This window comes from Triticum dicoccoides, chromosome 7A (genome assembly GCF_002162155.2).
Source record: "Triticum dicoccoides isolate Atlit2015 ecotype Zavitan chromosome 7A, WEW_v2.0, whole genome shotgun sequence".
NCBI lineage: Eukaryota > Viridiplantae > Streptophyta > Magnoliopsida > Poales > Poaceae > Triticum > Triticum dicoccoides.
The window spans coordinates 681582230-681603585 of record NC_041392.1 but is presented as its reverse complement, the minus strand read 5'-3'; the positions used below and the strand labels follow the sequence as shown (position 1 = coordinate 681603585).

At 45.4% G+C, this 21356-nt stretch overlaps 1 protein-coding gene across 1 annotated transcript; it reads left to right on the top strand.

The window, feature by feature from the left end:
* Positions 1 to 1237: 1237 nt before the first annotated feature.
* On the top strand, positions 1238 to 6570 carry LOC119331595 (aspartic proteinase 39-like). Its single transcript, XM_037604755.1, has 11 exons — positions 1238 to 1645; positions 2784 to 3014; positions 3088 to 3217; positions 3291 to 3550; positions 3689 to 3895; positions 4391 to 4553; positions 4667 to 4752; positions 4840 to 4936; positions 5052 to 5130; positions 5924 to 5995; positions 6175 to 6570. Exons 2-11 carry the CDS (start codon positions 2806 to 2808, stop codon positions 6285 to 6287), a joined length of 1416 nt encoding a protein of 471 aa, XP_037460652.1. The 5' UTR covers positions 1238 to 1645; positions 2784 to 2805; the 3' UTR covers positions 6288 to 6570.
* Positions 6571 to 21356: the final 14786 nt, after the last annotated feature.

Genomic DNA, 21356 nt, shown 5'->3' with positions numbered 1-21356 from the left:
CGCCAAAGCTTTTGCGGGGAGGGGAGAGAGGAGGCTGAGGGGGTCTCGGATCTGTAATCGGTGGGCACAAGGGAGGACGGAGCTGGCAGATCGAGACGGCGCCGCCGTGGGCGCTCACCCGCCGCGAGAGCTACACATACCGACCTAGGATACAAGCACTACACATGAACAATGTGCAAGAGCACCGCATTATGAACGAGCATAACATATGGACAATATGAACGAGCACTACAAATGGACAGTAAGCATAGTATGCACGAATCATCTAGTTCAAATACAACACCATATGACCGTTCTTCAAACTCAAAACATACCACGGAGTTCAACACACCACCACACTAGCATACTACACATCAACTAGCATGTTACCAACCCTAAACCACTAGCTACCACAACATCACATTCTCATAGATCAACGGTGTACAATGCTAGGCATGGTCACATATCTAATCCTATCACATGCTCACATATCTAGCTAGAACGAGTACAAAAGGAGGGAGTGATCGAACTCACAGTCATCAGAGCCGCGGAAAGGTAGCACATAACAGGTCGAAGAAGAGGAGGACACGAATTGCCGCCATCGTGTGCCGCCGGCCGAAGAAGAAGCGTCGTTTACCTGCTCGTCGATGTCTATCTACGTGGGAGGGAAGTCTCGAAGGGGGTGAATGGTCGCGGGAGTTTCGGAGGGGGGAGGGTGAGGTGGGGGTGCCTATATAGGGCGACCGAGTCGGCGGGAGGTGACACCAATTCCTCCCACCATTTTTTTGGGAACACGCGCGAGCTCGCACCATCTTCGCGGTCGCATGAGCTCGGTGTCGTGTCCCCATCCCCTGCATCCCCCAAGCCTGGCTGAGGGAAAACGACCGAATCGATCCTTCCTAACAGGCCTGGATGGGAGGTGCTTTAAAGTTCGTCCTATGCAGGCCAAACAATGAATGCAGGCAATCAAAGGATCTTTTGCTTCTCACGTGACCTTGTTGGCCTGTGTGCAGGCAACCAAATATGCCCATAGGCCTGAAGACTGATATATGAAGATTCCATTTTTTTCTCTCTAGAACCATCTTTTTATTTTTGAGCCTCGAGTCAAGCAGGGTCAAGCAACGGCCGAGATGATAAAAGGACAGCCCACGAGTATTACAGCTTTCTATAACACCACTACTCATCCTTATCACCGTGGCGCCAAAGCCTCCCGTTATAATAACCAACTAATAATTGCCGTCGCAGTTTCGAACGAACTTAAGCGTCCTCTGTTCTGAGAGGCAGGGCATGAGCAGCCCGCAGCAGAGGAAAGAAGAGAAGCACCTAGGGTTCGTCGAGTCTGGTGAGATCCGAGCTCAGATTCCTCATTCCTCCCAGTCCGCGCAGATCGCGCTCGGACTGAGCCTCGCGCGTCGCGTCCCTCCCTGGCCGCTCCGGCCTCCGGCGTCCGCGACCTCCCTCCTCCGGCACGGCGCTGCTCCGCCTCCGTGCCAGTCGCTCCGGCCGGCCTCTCCATTCCGGCTTCCCTGCCGCTCCGCCTCCGTCCCAGGCGCTCCGGCCGGCCCCTCTGTTCCGGCTTCCCCTGCTCCCGCCTCAGCCGCTCTGGCCTTGGCAGGCAGCAGAGCAGACAAGGAGCTCAATCAGGAAGGGAGTCGCTTCTCTGCAGGTTTCTCTCCTTCACCATTGAATTCACAAATTGTTCAGACACTAATGTAATGGTATTGGTAATAGGTGTTGCATTGCAAGTGTTTCTCGTGACACTAATGGTACTGGTCAGAAGTTTGTCATATAAAATCCGAGATTATGTTTTGTAAGCCTGGCCTTGAGCTTTTGGTTCTCCTAAAATGTAGATTGTTCTTGAACGGATTAGAGCGTAAACGAGATTAATTTGTAGTATCTTTTAGCAACAAAACGGGTATCCCATGCGTGTCATACGCAAATAGTGCGAATTAGCTCCTGAAGGTATATATATTGACGTATATGTCAAATTTTCAATACAAATCATGTTATATCCCAGTATAGGTGCCGGGGTAAATTAAATATGATATTTAGGGAGAGGTTTGCTTTCAGTTTTGTATAAGTTTAGCCAATTTCACTCATGCAAAAGTTTAAGTCTCTATCCATGATTTAATTTTAATTCTCTGAACAAGGTTGTCTATGTAGTAGTTGTAGTTGCAGATGCATAATCTAGCACAGAACTAGACTGATCTAGAGTGGTCACGTCCCCTCCTTCCTTTTTTTGGGGGGTTGCACAAACGTTGTTGGTTTCCTTTTCCCATTCAGGATTTCAGATCTACTGCAGGTTGGTTTTTCAACCGAATCCATGGTGAAATCTGCAATTCGATTATCAAATAGCATTGGTTCACTAATGGAGCTCCAAAACTTTGATATGCAATTCATAGGTCATCACAACGATCCTGACACAATAAAGACTACATTCCCCGGCGCGGCAGGGGTTGACACAATAAAGACTATATTCCCCCTTTTGAAAAATGTAGAATTGTCCAGTCTTGTTTGAGGCAGCTCTTGGCTCTTGATTACTCCATCCGATCCATAATAACTAAGGTTGAACTAACCTTAGTGCAAACCACGACACTTATTTTGGATTGGAGGGAGTACTAGATAATACCACCGTTTAGACCAAAAACTTGGCTTTAAGATCCAAAAGAAAAATTACTCTCCCAAATTCTGAATATCAGTTCTGAAAATCATTTGCCTGCCCCTGAATCACCATGTCTATCTTTTTGTTACATGTCCATCAGTAACAGTGCATATTACCCTAATATAGCTGTTTCTTTTGGCAGAAATCAGGAAAAACTACTTCTGATGAGGCCATCAGAAGTGGCTGCCATGGTGGTGGTGTTGCTCCTGGCTACGGCGGCTGCAGCAGCTAACCAGGTGATGGTGCTGGAGCGGGTGGTGCCGCTCAAGGGGGTCCCACTGGGGGATCCCAGGGAGCTGGACAGGGCGAGGCAGGCGAGGATGGGTGTGGTAAATGTCCCTGTGCAGGGCAACGCCAACCCATTCGCTGATGGGTGCGTTAGCTTCTAAGATTCATTCCACTCGTTTTCGATTATTGTATTTAAAAATTAAAACTTGAATTTGCAGGATTTATTATACTAATGTGAAATTAGGAAACCCTCCAAAAGAACATACTTTCCAAATTGACACTGGAAGTGACATCTCGTGGGTTGCTTGCAAGGGCTGCAGGGGTTGCTCGACAAGAAGTCCGCTCAAGGTGAATCTCTTATCTCATATCCATCTCAATTCGAGATATGCACGGGTTAACATTGTACTTCTTTGTTTTTCAGATCCCAATAGAGTTATACAATCCCAACTCTTCATCGACATCGTCCAGAATACTATGCCCGGATAGTAGCTGTACACTTGCCGACAATTCAGGATCAAAAGTCTGCCATACCTCAGATTCCACAAGCAGTCTATGTGGTTATAATCTAACATATGGTGATGGAACTGGAGTGTCGGGTTATTACGTGTCTGACACTATGCATCTCGACACTATCATGGGAAATCAACATTTTGCCAATGCTTCTGCATCTGTTGTTTTTGGGTAAATCATATATCTTTGTCGATACTGTCATTTTATTTATTTATTCATTACTTTTAGAGTGAAGTTTGCTGCCTAGCAAGGTCCATAGAATTTTTTCATCATTGCTCCCTGACATGTTTCAAATATTCTTTTAAACAGATGTACCGAATCGCTATCAGGATTCATATATATAGATGGGATTCTGGCATTTGGACAGCAGCAACTTTCTATCATTTCACAACTGAACTCTTTGGGTGTATCCCCTAAAAAGTTCTCACATTGCTTGAAAGGTTCCGAAGAAGGTGGTGGCATTTTTCTTCTTGGTGAAATCGTGGAGCCAAGATTAGTATTTACTCCACTTGCAGGGTAAGTATTTTTTTTCTTGAATTACTTGCATATAACATGGAGTTCAAAACTCTGTATCGCTCGATTTTATTTAATTACCATGCTGGATACCTCTGTTAGAGGTGATGCTAATTGTTATGGAGGTCATTCTTCTTTCAATCCTTATCATTATAAGGTAAAATATGCTTATTAGGTTAATTAATTTGAGATCTACAATGTAGCCCAGTTGTAGGTGTACAGTCTTACAACCCTGCCCATCACAATCCGAATTTCTTCCTACAAATCTTGGACTCTTTCCATGGGTTGTGTTTTTTTTATTTTGTGTTTTACTTTCCTTTTTCTTTCTCTTTGTTTTCTTTCCTAAAGAAACATGCGTTCAGTTATTTGAAAAGCCAAGAGTAATACACAATATAGCTATGGTCTTTAATCTGTGAAATGTGGGCTCTATCATTTAGAACTTTCTGAATTCTTTATACTAACCACTTTTTATGTGTTAATATTGTGGATGAAATATAGGCCTCATTACAACTTGAATCTGGAGGGCATTGCTATCAATGGCCAAAACCTGCCCATTGATTCTTCCTTGTTTGCAACATCAAATAAACAAGGACCAATAGTAGACTCAGGAACAACCCTAACATACCTTCTAGACGAAGTCTATGATGGATTTGTTAGTGCGGTGAGTTCATAGGATCATATCTCACTATGCGACCAGCCTATATTACTTCAATTGATTTAGTATGCAACTCTCTAGTATGTAGATCCTAATGATTCATATTTAGCTATTTGCAGATAGTTGCAGGGGTCTCTCCATCTGTACGTCCTCTTGGCACCGAGCGGGTTGAGAAGAGGGACAAGTGTTTCCTTTCTTCTAGCAGGTCTCCTTTTCATCATAATGAAATTAAGAGTTCATGTCTATATGAGTGTTGAATTACTAATAACAGAAATACTTTGTACTGTACCAGCATTGACTTGTTATTTCCAACCGTCACACTATATTTTAAGGGAGGTGCTGCAATGACAATGAAGCCACGAAACTATCTTTTGCTGCAGGGTTATGTGGTAAATCCAGCAGCCTTTTGATGCTGCCTTCAATGTATCTTTTCACAGTGACATATCAGGTTAATGTTTTGGGAAACTTATCTCAAATACAATGATATCGTATCATGGTTTGCAGGGCAATGATACCGTGTGGTGCATTGGCTGGCAAAGTACCAAGGAAATTCAGAATGGCCATGGAATCACTGTACTCGGAGGTTAGTTATCTTGACTGAATGAGCCAGTATAAGCTGCACAGCTTACCTATTAGACCTTAAGAATGCAATCCTGTTGTAGATATCCAAAAAGAAATAAGCATTTCAACAAACATCTCAATAATTATACAAGCAGCAAATTGTAAGTCATCCAGTTACTATACTCAGGAGAGAATATCATACGGAAACCAACGTTCAAAGAAAACTTCATGGTACTTCATGGAAACCACATTTGAAAGTTTCAAAAAAATCTGAAAAAATACACGATGTTAAGAGGGTGATGTTTTTATTGCCACGCCAAATTTCGTGTTGAAACACATTAAGAAATGTGAGCTATGAAAAAAAACATATTCAGCCCTGAATAGTGATGTTACTGTTCAGCACTATTCAATGCTCATTTTGTTATTTTCATAGCTCACATTCCGTAATGTGTTTGAACTTGGGAATTTTGCATAGCAATAGACATCACCCTAATAACATCCTGTATTTGTCGAAACTTCAAACATCTTTTTTGTGTGGTTTTCACCGGTTTCCACCGAATGTTGGTTTCGGTATGATATGCTCCCCTATACTCAGGTGGCATGGGAGAATGATCATGGCTTTTCACTCCATACCGTTCTTGAAACCCTATTATTGTTCCTATTGGACTGGACTGTATATCCTAGTACATTCTTGCTTCATGTGGATAATTAACTAAAATATTACAATAAAATGGTCAAGTCATGTATGACGACCTTTTAACCTTTTTTTAGAAATTTCTTCTCACTACCTAATTGGTCTCTTTGGCTGGTTACAGATCTTGCTTTACATGATAAGATATTTGTGTATGACTTAGAGAAGATGCGCTTGGGCTGGATGGACTACAATTGTAAGCTCACAATTCCTCTGTCTTGGTATTTCAACCATCAACTCCGGTTTGGAGCATTGGAATTCTTTCCCTAATGCCTAACTGTTCCATATGAGGTCCCTGTAGAATTCATATGTTCCAATCGGATCATAGTACTTCTAATTGCTGGTGGCGACTAACAGGGCCTTTTCTTCTGCCAGGCTCCTTAATCAATAGGAACACCCGGTTTGATGTGAGTGGCGCATCATCATACTGCAGCCGCTTGATACCTATTGGAGTGGCTGTTGTATGGTTGGTCAGCCTTCTCACGTAGCATGAGAGCAAAATCAGAGTAGAAAAATTGAGGACAATGCCAGTAGGAGAGTTACTTTGGGGACTGATTGTACCATAACTCTGCATTTTGTAAGGGTTATTAGAAGTGCATTTGAATTAACTATTAGACTTGTTTATTACTGGAGTAAAATGCATTTTAATCTAAAGTTGTAGAGGCCCAACATAAATTGTGAGCCACTGGATGAGAATTGTAGATACTAGTGAGGAAACTCCCGCCTTGGCGCCTTGGGCGCAAACCTTAAGATACCATGGTTAATTAATCATGTTTATGTCATTTATTTTGCCTTGGTTTGCGCTGAAGTGTCATAGGTTTGTTTTGCAAACTTTTGGATTCACCTAGGTTTTGCGAACTTTTGGATTCATAACAGTATTGTGAAAAGGAAATAACAATAAAATTACTCCCCCATAGTTATGTAACACACGTCTAAGAAACCATAGCACCTCTAAATTTAGCTGTACCATGTTAATACCAAAATCCAAGTAAAACATATCCTCTCCATGGATACTTAACATTAGAATCACATAGTTGGTGGACTGGAAAAATAAACAGAAAATACTTGGGATTGTTCTTGACTGTACATTAGGAGAGAACTTGTCATATGTGAGAATCTGCTTCCCTTTAACCGGATCGGAAGCTAAGTCCACCTTCACGCCAAAGATCGAATCCAGGTAGCTCACAAGGAAATGCTTAGATGCTTCCATGGGTGGTGGCGGATTTTGATGGACAACCTCGTTGCGGATATACCAGGCCTGCCACAGCGTAAAGAGCACCATCGTACGCTCCACATCTGGAAGTGGTTCTAAAACATGCAGCAGCCACTCTCGCCCAGTATTCTGAACTGATGAGAGGATTGGCAGGTGCCACACTTTTGACATAGTATCCCATAGTAGACGAGACTGAGGACAGCGGCAAAAAACATGAAAATTATCCTTAGGTTCGCATGCACACATAGGGCAGAGATCAACCGAAGCCTTATATTTTGGGAAGGAGAGAGTAACATTTCGACATTTGGAAGTAGTCAAAGTAGTTATCACTTCATTCAATTGGATGTCAGTTCTGTTAAGCCTGAAGATATAGGGGATCATGAGAACATGGCTTTGAAAAATATCGCTAAGTTCACCTTGTTCAGCAGGAGTTAGGTTAATATTTTTCAGCATATAAATGACGGTCCTGCTCAGCTGGTGAATACAAACATTTTTAAAAGCACTTTAAAAGACATTGGCTGACATGATTTTTACTATGAAATCAAGATAAAATATTTACCATTGTATACATGGATATAATCCTCCTCAATGGAATCAAAGCTATACTCCGATTGAGTTGTAGTCATGTATAAGCAATGATGCAACATTGGAAGATCATGTTGAATAAATAGCAGAGTTTGTAAATTGACAGTTTGTACTTTCTGCTAACATGTCTGAGATTTCATCTGGTGAAATGTTATAGACTGCAGTAACAACCTATCGAAACCCTCCATTTACATTTTGACTGATCAAACAAGATGATAAGGGCATCTCCAACGCTGACATGCAAATTTGCTCTGGCATCCGGCTGCGAACAGGGGGACTAGTCCGTGGACACTTGTGCGGGAGCTGGCCATCCAACGCTGCCCGCATACATTTCAACCACTGTTTGAACTAACCGGACGAAATTCATGCAAATACGGCGAATTCATATAAACTGAAAGAAATTCATTACATTTCAGACATACTTCAACTACAAGCGGAGCTCGTCCGGCTCTGGAGGTCTAATTTCAGACATACTTCAACTAATCACCTAGCCTAATGTCAGCGTGGAGGATCTCCATTCCCACGACATGGCTACCCTACGTTTGTCTCCGGCGCTCATCGGACTGTCGTGAGCCCTGGACGTAGTCGGAAGGGCGCCTCCGTGGCCTCCGCACTTGCCATATCTTCCCTATGTCTGGCTGAGCCACTCATTGGAGTGGCCATGCTTCATCCGGAGGGGAAGAGTGGCTCCTCTGCTTCCGTGAAGACGAGGCGGGGGTCGACGATGGTCTGCCCGGAACCAGGCAAGGCACCGGCTGTGTATGCCCGTGATGTGGTGGCGCTGGACATTGTGGGACCCAAGTAGCGCCGGTCTCCCATTGTCTACTTTTCCTTGGTGTTGGCGGCGGCCGTGGACGTGCTGGCCGCCTCCGCCTGCAAGGCATGGTTTCGCCAACTTTTGCAGCGGATGGCGCGACCGTAGGCGCGGGAGGAGCGTGATGAGACGACGGTGTCCACGACAGCCAGGTGCCCGTACCACCGTGCTCCCACGCGTGCCGGTGTGGAGCATTTGGCCACTCCTCTGCGAGCTGGTTTGGAGCGGCGAGTTGCTGCACTAGGGCGCAGCTTGGACCGACGGCTTGCTCTTGCGGTCTAGCAGCCTCGCCCATGGCACTGACGGCCTGGGGATGGATGTGGAGCAGCGAGTTGCCTAGCTCGTATCAGGTAGGCTCGGCGGGCCACCCAGTTGGCTTTTATGTCGAAGAATCCCTCTTCTTGCTCGCCGGGATGCCATGCAGAGTGTGCAGAATATGGTGCAAAAAGAAGATTGGGAGCCGAGTGTGGTATGGTTCTTGCCCGACGTCTGGCCTCGTTTAAATAGTGGGCGGACGCGAGGAGCCAACCGACATTGTGTTTAATGCCGGCCGGCTCGTGGACGGAGGTGTGGCCGGAGTAGGTTTTTGGCACACACGCGGGTTCAATTGACGTAGGCGGGGCAGTCTGAAGCTGGTTGAATGCGGTGAGAAGCCGTGTTCGACCAGGCGTGCAGCCGTTGGCCTTCTCTTGATCGACCCATTGCTTCAATGCGGAGCGGCGCTGTACAGCGGCATGAATGCGGACAGCTGGCACCGGGCGAGAATGCACGCGAACAAGGGAGGTAGGTTTTGGTGGGCCAGGGTACTCAGGAGCGGGCATGGCAGCGGGCCGAACGTCCGCAAAGCCCATCCACTTTGTCTCCAGTTTACGAAAAAAAAAGATCCGGACCGTTCGGCCGACCAATATAGACCCGCGTTGAATGACACAACACATCCGAACCACGCGGCCCAAACATACGCGGATAGTTTAATGGTAGACGTTGAAGATGCCCTTAGTGGTAGTACTGGTACATAGTTTTAGTAGTACAAACGGGATAAACGGTTGGTCCTTAGAGCATTTTCAACAAGCACGCAACCTCGTGCCACACTAAAATAAGTTTACAGCGGCGAACAGAGCACTTGCTCCAATGCTAAAATACAACGCGCGATACACATACGTACACAAAAACAAGATAGTTCATAGCATAGGTAGATAAAAAAAACAATACATAAGGATAGCATAGATAGTTCATAGCATAGATAGATAAAAAAGACAGTCATATTTTAACTACTCGTCGTCCTCCTCCTCCTCTGACTTGGTGATGTCCCCCTTCTCCTCCGACGTCGTAATGAAGGCGTCAATCCACCGTTCATCGTTGGAGTCCAAGGTCGACACTTCTTTGAGCTCGATGTTGAAGAGCGCGACCGCCTTCCGCGTACGTCTATCCTCGCGATAGGCGGCCCGCTCCTCCCTCCTCTCCGCCCTCCTTTGCACGTAGAGTCCTCCGGGAAGCGTTGGCGCCACAACGCCATGGCCTCCTCGTCCATCCCAGCGATGCCGAGATGGCGCTCCCCCTCCGGTTGTCGCGATTGTCCTGGTTGGTGACAAGCCGCGGGGGAGGCGCGAGCTCATGCGCCCGCTCCCTCGTCGCCACCTCGGGGAAGTTCATCTTCCTACGAGGCCACTAGAGGCGCCACGCCGCCGCGTCGTACGCGCGCGTGGCCTCCTGGGCGGTATCGAATGTGCCGAGGCCGAGGCGCATGTCACTGGACCGGATCTTGGCGGAGAAGGAGCCGGAGGGTCGCGCGTGCGGACGCTGCCGTAGCCCGAACTTCTCCGGCGGCGCGGCGGCGGCGAGGCGAGAAAGAGCGGCGGAGAGAGCGGCAGAGGGCGCACGGCGAGGCACAGAGCGGTGGGAGGGAGCATAGAGGATGCTGGATTTATAAAGCGCGCCGGATGCCGCGCGCCGCGCCGCTTTTTCACATCCGCGCGTGATTTTTTCCTGCGCGTCGGAATCTCCCGCGCCCGCTAGAGCACGCGAAACCGCTCCGCGCACGCTAAAACCCACGTCTCCCCGCGCGCGCGTTTTTTACCGCCGCTGTTGGAGAAGCTCTTATCAGATTTTCCATTTTTCGCAGCAAATCAAACTGCGAGCTCGCAATCCCTAAAAAAAGGGAAAAACATGTGAGCTCGCAACACTCTCCCAGGCACGCTAAAAAAACAAAACTGGTCTGAAGATCTGCACGCCCGTCCCTCCTTGGCCCTTCTTGAGCCGCATCTCTCCACACCCGCCACCCAGCCTTAACGCCACCATCCTCCTCCACCCATCGCCGCCGCAGCACCTATGCCACTACCAGCCACGTGAAGCCGGCTCCTCCGATGGGCCTCTTCTTTTCTCTCCGTATCTTTTGCTGAGGTTCAGTAGAGGACCTCGATGTCTCCACGCTGGAGAACGCCCGCGATGGCCTCGGAGCCCTCGAGGAACGCCGGCAGTGTCCTACTTCAAATCCATCACCGCATCGTGCTGTCGATCCCCTCCGTGAGCAAACCCGAGCCTCAATCCCCCATCCCTTCCTGGACCCTGACCTGCCCGATGCAGGAGAAAGAATTGCACGGGAGGACACATTCGATAATTGCGGTGGTGATGCAGACCTGGGTGATTTACGTGAAGAACCGGCGGTCTAGGTTTTCAGAGAGGGCGGCGCGCTGAGGCGGGCGAGGGAGGATGCTGCAATAGCCAACAAGGAGGCGCAGGCGGGCAGCCGTGCGAACGGACGGAGAAGACAACGCTCTCTGGTCCTCCTCCAAGCCCGCTGGCGATTTGCTGCTCTTCCCTCACAAAGGACGAGATTCTGCTCCCGCAGTCGCGCACAAGCGGTACTTGATTTGGTTGACGAAATTATCCTATGGTTTGATTAAGGGAAATTTTACGGTGCATTATAATACACCAGAGCACATGTATTATATGGCCGATCTAACGGATAAAAATAATTGGGCCTTTTTAAGCCCAAGGGTATTTTCGATCTAATTTTTTACCTTTAATCGGCCCAATTTGGTTCAGGGGTATTATCCTCCTAAATTTTTCGATTAAATTAATTGCATTAATAAAGCACTTCATTATAGAGGTCCCATCATTGTGCGTACTCTTTTGAATTTTGGTTCGAGCGGTTCGTCCTCTCTCCTCCTCTCGAGCCCTAACTGTGACACTCCAAAATTTTTGATTTGGTTTATCAAATATTTTGTTCTCTAAATTGGAAGGGTTTTTTTTTAAATTTTTCTTAAAACCTCTCCTTCTCAAAAATTTTATGGCAAATATTTTTGGTGTTCTTCTCAACCTTGATTTTTGGTCCTGAAGGATTTTTCATCTTGTGTTGGCTCAACACCAATAACATTGGAAGGTTTTTGCAATACTTTTTATTAAAAAGAATTCCATTAAAACTTTTGGATTTATTCTTCCTCTTTCAAAAAAGTGTCCTCTTGCCATGGCCTTTGAAGAAAATTTTCTTCCAAACTCATCTCCCTACTTTGAGTCAAGCCTAGCACCCTATTCCAGCAAGTCTCAACCCCTTTTAAATTTTATTTCTATTTATTTTGCCCTCAAAATCATTTTCTGTCATTTATTTGGACTTTGGTGGTTTACAAAGGAGCTGCCATTTTCCCTTTGAGTTTTGACTCCAATTGAACTCCTCTGACTAGTCCTTAGCACCCTCAACCAAGATCCATCAAGATCCACTGGTCCACAGTTCAATTTTTTCAAAATTTGCCCACTGCAAGTTTGGACCAGATTTGCCATTTTTGATGAAATTCATTTGTTTTCTCTTCCTAAAAATCTGAGATAATTCAGGCAGCCTCCAGATACATCAAGAGACCACCTCACCAAATATCAGCTCCAGAAAATTTTCTCACATGCCCAAATCATTTCATCGAATAGTTGGCATGCACTGTTGCTGTTCAAATTTAGAAAATTCAGAGTTTCAGTGTTGGGTTCAGTCGACGGCGTCGTTTTCTTCAGAGCACAACGTCGATCTCGCCAGTAACTGCAGTGGCGCCTTGCTCCCTGTTCCCCCTCCTTATCCAGAGCGCCGCACGGTCGTTTGGACGGGCACAAGCGTCGGTGGCGACGTGTCCCGCCAACGCCTGCATCTTCCGCGGTGGCAGAGCCACCCGTGGCGGCCAACAGGGGCCAGCCCTGCAGTGCAGCGCCGTCCGGCACCGCCCACACCACCAGAGGCCTCCGCGTGGCCGTCTCCTTCCCTGTGCATGCTGCAGCACCGTCGCCGTGGCCAGAGAAGCGCAGAGCGCGCTCTCTGCCGCCAACGTGCCCGTGAGCCGTTCCGTCGAGAACGTGGAGTGTCGTCCAGGTCTTGCCCAGTTTAGCCTCTGGATGGAACCAGTAGACCATCACGTTGATGCCCAATCGCCTAAAACCCCCGTTCGACCACTGCCTTGCCGTAATCGCCACCGGAGTTATCCCGTTCACGGCAACCGCCTCGGATCGGCTATAAAAGGAGCCCTCGAGCTCACCTTCGACGCTGCACCACACCTCCACCTCACCAGAGCCCCGCCTAGCTACTAGGAAGACCTCGGGGAGGCCTTCTTCCCCGACTCCGGCCGCCACGATCCGCTTCGGGCTCCGACACGATTCCCTCTAGTGAGACCACCCCCGCCTCTCAGACCGTGCCAGTCGCCTCCTAGTGCACCCACTCCTCTAACCCGAGCCTCAATTTGACAGCTGCAGCCCTCCCCGGTGAGATCCACCACCGCCCGAACCACCGTCCGCCAGAGTAGGAGCTGCCGTCGACGTGGTGCTCGCCGTCGACCAACTCCACCGTCCTCAGGTGCGGAAGAGCCCCTGAACCCGTATGTACCCTCCTTTTCACCTACCTCACCGTGCATCGATGCCGGCGACCACCGCGGCCTTCGGGCACCGGCGGGCTTTGCTTCAAATTTTAAACCTGACGGGTGGGACCCCCTCATCAGCCTCTCTTTTTCCATTCGAACCGTTTTCCTGGAAAAATGCCTTCGGGCAAAGTACACTTTCCCGTTGGGTTGGCGTATTGCTAACCGAAACATTTTTTGTTTTTATAAACTAACCCCTAGAAACTTTCTGTTTCATTACAGATGAGTCCCTGGAATAAAACTCTTATAACTTTTTAACAAAAGATGATTTTGAATTGATTCTTTTTCCCTCATCTTTATTTTTCTGTCTAGTTTTCATGATATTTATTTGAAATTTTTTTGGAACAATTTTTAAGCACACATGGTATTTACGTTAGTATGCGATTTCTTTATATTGTAGATACCGGAGGAGGTGACGGAACCGCGAACTTCGCCGAGCTAGACTCCGACTACTCCGAACCAGGCAAGCATGTTTGAACTTTGATATGATGAGTGTTTTGCATGTTTGCTCGAGTATTTTTCTCATGGCATGGTTATATGAGCATATTGTGAATGTTATATTGCATGCAAGGCAAGCTACAGGTGAGCTTCGAAGTTGATATGTTCATATGATGATAAGATAACCTGATCATGTGGTGGAATGATAGGTTGTAAGCTGGTATTTTTTGAAGCATGCCAGTCTTACGTCAACCGCGTAACTCTAGTGTTAACGTGGAACAAGTTCTGTTCCCGTTCGTCCCCGTCCGTGCTACCACATGCTTTCTGCAAAGAATGCGGTTTAGTAAGTTGCAAACCTCATTCCTTGTACACACCAAATAGAGGGGCCGTGATGAGGGTTCCATGGCCCTGGATTAAAGCCCGTCATCCGGTCAGGGGGCATGGGTGTTTCCGGTTGGGACCGAGAGGGGGGCACCCCTTAGAGCGCGCGAATATAAATTTGATCCCATGCTATTCGAGGTTGTAGCCTCCCCGTCTCAAAGTTTTTCTTGAATGTTGCCTAGGGTGACCCCTGGTAGCAGAATGTGGAATGGGTGTGTACTGGTCAGATGTGTTTCTTCTAAAATACCGTAAACGGAACTAGTCCTTCGTGACTACTGAAATCCGTTGGCTGTGGAATAACAGTGCAAACTCTGCAGAGTCATAACCATCCGAGTAACCGTGTCCATGGTCAAGGACTTTGATCAACATATCAGTGTCAGTCTCCGTGTCTATCTCAGTATCCATCTCAGTGACAGTCTCTAGAGAATAAGCATGAAACTGAGAGTGGTAAACTTGGCTGAACGTTATTCCTGTGAACGGACTAACCAATTTATTATTATACGTTGAGTATTTCCTTGTGATGGTTTAAATTCATGAACTACTTGAATTCGAATGATGAACTATAAGCCCCTTTATGTGATGTCGCTCAGACGTCCGACCGTGGCATTCTTGTTATTTACTTTCGATATAAGCCCTTTATGTGATGTCCCTCAGACGTCCGACTGTGGCATTCTTGTTATTTACTTTCGGTATAAGCCCTTTATGTGATGTCGCTCAGACATCCGACTGTGGCATTCTTGTTATTTACTTTCGATATAAGCCTTTTATGTGATGTCTCTCAGACGTCCGACTGTGGCACTCTTGCTATTTACTTTTGATATAAGCCCTTTATGTGATGTCGCTTAGACGTCCGACTGTGGCACTCTTGCTATTTACTTTCGATATAAGCCCCTTAGGTGATGTCGCTCAGACGTCCGACTGTGGCATCCTTGTTATTTACTTTCATTATAAGCCCTTTTCGATATGTTGCTTAGATGTCCGACTGTGGCCCGCACTGTTATTTACTTTTCAATATAAGCCCTTTTTGTGGTGTCGCCCCGACGCCCGACTGCGGCATGTTAATTTATTTTTCTTTTACCTTTCGAGGCGTCGCTTGAGACACCCGATCGGTCTTCAGTTATTTCATCGGGATTTCGGGAGGACTACCGCCCGACTTCCTTTTATTTATCGTGCAGTGCAAATTTATTATCAGAATGTGCATTACTAATCTGCTCATGTGCATCATGTTTGCATTTGTTATATCTTATGTCCAAACTGTCTTGCGAGTATATTCAAAGTACTCACCTGGCTTGTTGATTTGGCCAGATGTTGACGAAGGCGACCTTATGGATGAAGAGTTCGATAGCGAGTCCGACGCCTAGAGGAGTCCCAGTCAGTCCCGTGCGATCCTGGAGTTGATCACTTGCATTATATATACGCTTCCGCTACCCAAATAAAATCATCGAGCCTCACTCCGACGCTTGATGAGCTGTAAGATTTAGGAGTCTTGTCACCCACTTCACAGTGACATACCCACCACCACTTTTATTATGAGTCAGTAGTTATGCCACCATACCTTTGTGTCATATCCGCCTTTATGTGTAATATCGACGCATTTGTAATAAATTGTTGAGCAGCCTCAGCTCAACCTTGTATAATATTTAGTAATTCTGGATTTCTGTATCAAGGATTTGTCTACCGGTAAGAAGGATTCTTCTGTACTGGTCAATACAAGGGTCGGCTTTTCAATAAATGTTTTATTGGAAAACCGGTCGTGACACTAACCTCGGGCCCCCTCGATCGCCTCCGGCGCCCTCGATCGCCTCCGGCGCCCTCGATCGCCGCCGATCGCCCCCGACGCCCTCGATCGCCACCGATCGCACCCGTCGTGTCTACCCCTCCTGCTCCTACTCCCCCCCTCCATCGCAAGTCACCCCACTCGGGTCGCGGCGCCAGATCTTCCGACGAGCCGCTAATCCACTCCTTCCCCGAGCGGACGCCACCTTCCCCGACCCGAGAGGCCACATCATCCTCATCGACGTGCATCAACTTTTTCACGCAGGATCTTCGCTGTAAGTGCCTAGCCATCTCAAATCTTTTCTGGTCCCTGCTGCATATAGAACCAATAGGGGTCGGATTTAATTCGGGTTTAGGATATGTCATGTGAGGTTTAGGGTTTATCGTTTCAGAAAGTTGTGAGGAGATTTCGGTCGGATTTGGTTAGGGTTTAGGATATGTCATCTAAGGATCAGTGTTTATGTTTTCAGAAAGTTGTGATGAGATTACAATTGAAAGGAAGTGTAAGTCGGATGTAGCTAGGACATATTGAAGGACTTAGTTAGGATTATGTGGCATGAGAAAGTTGTTAGCAGATTTGGATTCAAAGAAAGTTATTTTGGATTTAGTTAGAAGATACTTTTGAATTGAGTTTCAAGATATTTTGGATTTAGTTAGGAGATAATTATTTTGTATGGAGTTTGGACTTATTTTGGATTTAGTTAGGAGATAATTTGGATTTAGTTAGGACATACTTTTGGATTTTGTTAGGAGATAATTTGGATTTAGTTAGGAGATAATTTTGAATGGAGTTTGGAGATAATTGATCTACCAGGGTGGATCTATCAAGGCATTTGAAGGACTCGTGGACTTTGGATTTAGTTAGGAGATCATCAGTTAGAGATAGTACAATCAATTACAAATTTCTGGATTTAGTCAGGGCATATTTACTTACAGCTTTTGAAGGACTGAGTTAGGTACATGAATCCGATATGAAAAATTAAATCAATTATTTAAGCAGAGTAGTGCATAATTTCGGTAACGTATGCTATCCATCCGTAACATTGACTATCTGTTTTTGCTGGCAGCATAACGACATGGATGATAAAGGCAACGATGGCAAAAACTTGGGTGATACATGCAAGGATGACAAGGACATAGGTCATAGAGGCAACAAAGGCAAAGGCATGGACCACAAAGGAATGGATGGTATGTGCATGGATGATAAGGATAATGAGGATGCAGGCAAGGATGGCATAAACATGGATGATGTACAAATGCAAGGTAAAGGAGTTGATAATAAAGGCATGGCTGGTTCAGACCTGAATGAGTGTATGGAATACTTAGAGATTGTGAAGAAGATGTTCAGGACCGAGGAAGAAGCCTACATGTTCTACGTAGGCTATGCGAGAAAAAAAGGATTTGGTGTTAGAAAGGATGATCTGAAGTACAGGGGTCCGGGTCCGAAACAAAATGCATACAGAAGGACATACAAGTGCTGCAAACAAGGATGGCGGGCCCTTAAGAACTTTAACAGAGGTGAAAGAAAAAGAACACCGAGGGGTCTTTCTCGGTGTGGGTGTCCCGCTCTTTTTCAGGTTGAGCTACAAGATAGCAGTGGCCTCTGGTTCGTCAAGAATTTTGTGGACAAGCATAACCATCTGTTTGTCCCTGCTGACCTGACTCCGTACTTGTCGGCTCATCGTAGAATGACTGACGCACAAAAGGCCGATGTCATCGAGTATGCTGTCGGTGGACTTTGAACACATCAGATTATGAATGTAATGGAGAAGAATGCCGGAGGTCCCGACAAGCTTGGATTTATAGATCGAGACCTATACAATCATGTTTTAGTCCAGAAGAAGCGCAAGATAGAAGGCAGTGACGCTAGATATTTGCTCACCTATATGATTGCACAGAAAAAAGCAGACTCGGAATTCTTTTTCAAATACACAAAAGACAGCGAAGGCCATTTGAGGAACATATTCTGGGCTGACTCACAATCCCGCATTGACTATGTTGCCTTTGGTGGTGTCATGGTGTTCGACAGTACATATCGGTCTAACAAGTACAAGCTTCCGTTTGTTCCATCTATTGGTCTGAACCATCACCGCAACACAGTTTTGTTTGGGGTCGGTCTAGTATCAGACGAGACAGTTGCATCATACCAGTGGATTCTTCATGTATTTTTGGAGGCAATGTCCCAGACGGCACCAATTTCAGCAATCACCGATGGGGACGGTGCAATGGCTAAAGCAATAGCTAATGTCTAGACCGGAACAGATCATCGTTTGTGCACGTGGCATATCAAGGAGAATATGGTGATGCACCTCCGCGAGGAAAAGCTGGAGCAATTTAGGGAATTCATTTACCGTCGTTGGGATGTTGATGAGTTTGAGAAAAGATGAGAGGGTTATAAGGTTCGGTTCAAAATAAAACCAACGGGCAAGAGGTCGTCATGGGTTAATAGGATGTACGAGCTGCGACACAAATGGGCTGCTGTGTACACAAAGGGTAGATATTTCCTAGGCATGATGAGTAATTAGAGGAGTGAGTCTCTCAACTCAAGGCTTCATGTGCACCTGAACAGGAAGATGCAACTTGTTGATTTGTTGCAGCATGTTGAGCACTATGTATCCAAAATGCGTAAGACTGAAGCAGCATTAGACGCAGTAGCAACACAGACGATACCCTTCACTAAGCTGAATGCACACTCTTTGGAGATTGCTGCCTCTTATATTTATACAACTGTGATGTTTCCAAAGGTAAAGCGTCAGATTGTCGAAGGGACAAATTGGCAGGTCACGGACCGGGTAGCATGTGATGGTTTGGTCGTGTTTGGAGTTTTGCGCAAAGCCCCATATGATAAAGTCCAATATGGCAGAGATGCTAGAGAATTGCAAGGTAAGGAAGGTAAGTATGCTGAGGACTTGCATGCAAAAAATTGGATGCTGAGGATCCCAATGACTTGGAAGGTAAGGATGCTGAGGACTTGCATGCAAAAAACTTGGATGCTGAGGATCCCAATGACTTGGAAGGTAAGGATGCTGAGGACTTGCATGCAAAAAACTTGGATGCTGAGGATCCCAGTGACTTGGAAGGCAAGGATGGTGTGGACTTGCATGCCAAAAACCTGGATGCTAAGGATCCCAATCACTTGGAAGGTAAGGACAGTGAGGAGTTGGAGGGAAAAAAGTTGGATGCACAAGGCGTGGAGGCTAAGCCTGTGGATTTTATATATCACGTGACTTGCCTGTTTATAGGAGCAAGACTGGATGATGCAGCTTGTAAATGTAAAAAGTTGGAAAGTCAGGATTACCCATGCGCACATATATTCTGCGTTCTGGATCATCTTGGTGTACACACATTTCCAAAAAAATTTGTCAAGAAAAGATGGACAATGCAGGCCAAGCCAGCGTTCCCTTCTTTGAGGACTGCGAGTACTCATGTATGGTCTGATCACATGAATACGTATCATCAACTACGCAACATGGCTAGTGACGCTTTATTCACAGCCGCAGCTAGCGATTCACAGTCGGAACAGGTGATGGAGTTCCTCCGGAGTATATTGGTTGATGGAGAAAAAACTGATTTGGATGAAGGCCATAAATCATTTGTTCCTTTGCCGGCATAGTTCTCTGCTACTCGCGAATGCTGCACTGATGACATGGAAAATCCAATCAAAATAGTTCCAAAAGGGAGACCAACTACCGGAGAATCGAACAGGAGGATTAAATCCAGACGCGAGCGGATGGGAGGGAAAAAAGCAACGAAGTTAGTGCACATGTTTATCTCATTGTTCATTTCCATACATGCTTACAATGTTAATATGTTCTGTCTTTTTCTTCAATTTACTCAGGAACAAATCGGGGAAATCAAAGGTCACAAGGAGGAAGAAGCGAAAAGAGAAAAGACTCAGAGACAGAAGAAGACACAGATTCAGATATAGAAGAAGAGAAAGATTCAAAAAAAGCAACAAAGTTAGTGCACAGGTTAATCTCATTGTTCATTTCCATACATGCTTACAGTGTTAATATGTTCTCCCGGAGAGTGTTCACATGTTTTTCTTCAATTTACGCAGGAAAAAATCGGCGAAATCAAATAGCACAAGGAGGAAGAAGCAAAAAGAAGAGATAGAGTTAGATACAGAAGAAGAGACAGAGGCAGATACATAAGAAGAGACAGAGGCAGATACAGAAGAAGAGGAAGATTCAGGTACAGAAGAAGAGGAAGATTCAGGTACAGAAGAAGAGGAAGATTCAGATGCAGAAGAAGAGGGAGATTCAGATGCAGAAGAAGAGGGAGATTCAGATGAGGAAGAAGAGGAAGATTCAGATGCAGAAGATGGTGGGCTGAGGAGGGCTAGAAAGAGACCATTGGAGGTTGCAGAAGAGGATTACGCAAAACCAAACAAGTGGGCATTAGCACAATTGTGCATACTTAAACATGTTTTCGAATGCTGGCTGCAGATTCATCTATTTCATTTTTTGCATGAAACGCAAGGGCGCTCCAAATGTCAATGCTAGAAGGACGAAAAAGAACGATGACAAGGGTGCACGAGGAAAACCAGTGAAGTTAGTGTCTGTACTTACATGTCCGCTCTAGAAGTCGGGTATTTGCTAGTACTGTGTTGACGTTTCTTAACTTTTCTAGGAAAGACTCTAGTAAGGGCGGTAAAGAACAGGCCAAAGGGGTGATGAAGACAAAAAGGCCTGATAGGAACGTACCACATGTTGAGCAAATAAGAGATGTCAAGTTAGCTATGAAGAGAAAATCAGTGAAGTTAGTGTTTTTTCTGTTATAGTGTACTGTACATGTTCAAATCTTCTTTGCTATCCTATTAACAAATGTTGTTTCATGCAGGAAAGCTAAAGTGAAGTCGAGACATGATGTTTAGATGCACATGGTCAAGCAGAGAAAACAAAAGGATTTCTGGGGTCGAAAAATTGAGAACAAACTAAAGTAGACAGTTTTCCATGCCGTGATCCACCTTGTTTCTCATGTATTAGACCTATTTGATGGACTGCCACTATTTTTCTGAATTCCTCGTTTGATTGGTACATCCTCATTTTATTATGGACGGGTCGACATGGTAGGCTAGTTATGATTTATCAACATCGATGAAACAATGCATTTTTAGTGCTGTTGATTTTCTGTATTTTTTTCATTTTTACATAATATATTGCTGAAATTTGTTCAAAGTGTAGTCAAATTTCATACTTGAAATATAAAATAGAAACCGAAAATTTATATATATAAGAAAATAGAACGTTAATATAAACCTCGTTTTCAAATAACATTTAAAATCGTTTATTTTCAAATATAAAATAAACATACTAATATTTTAAAAATAGCATGCTCATTTGAAAAAAACATGTTCAATTGAAAATAAAATATAATGAATATGCTGATTTAAAAATAGCATGCTGATAAAAATATCATGCTGTTTTTAAAAATAGCATGCTACCTTTAAAATTGTGCTACTTTTAAA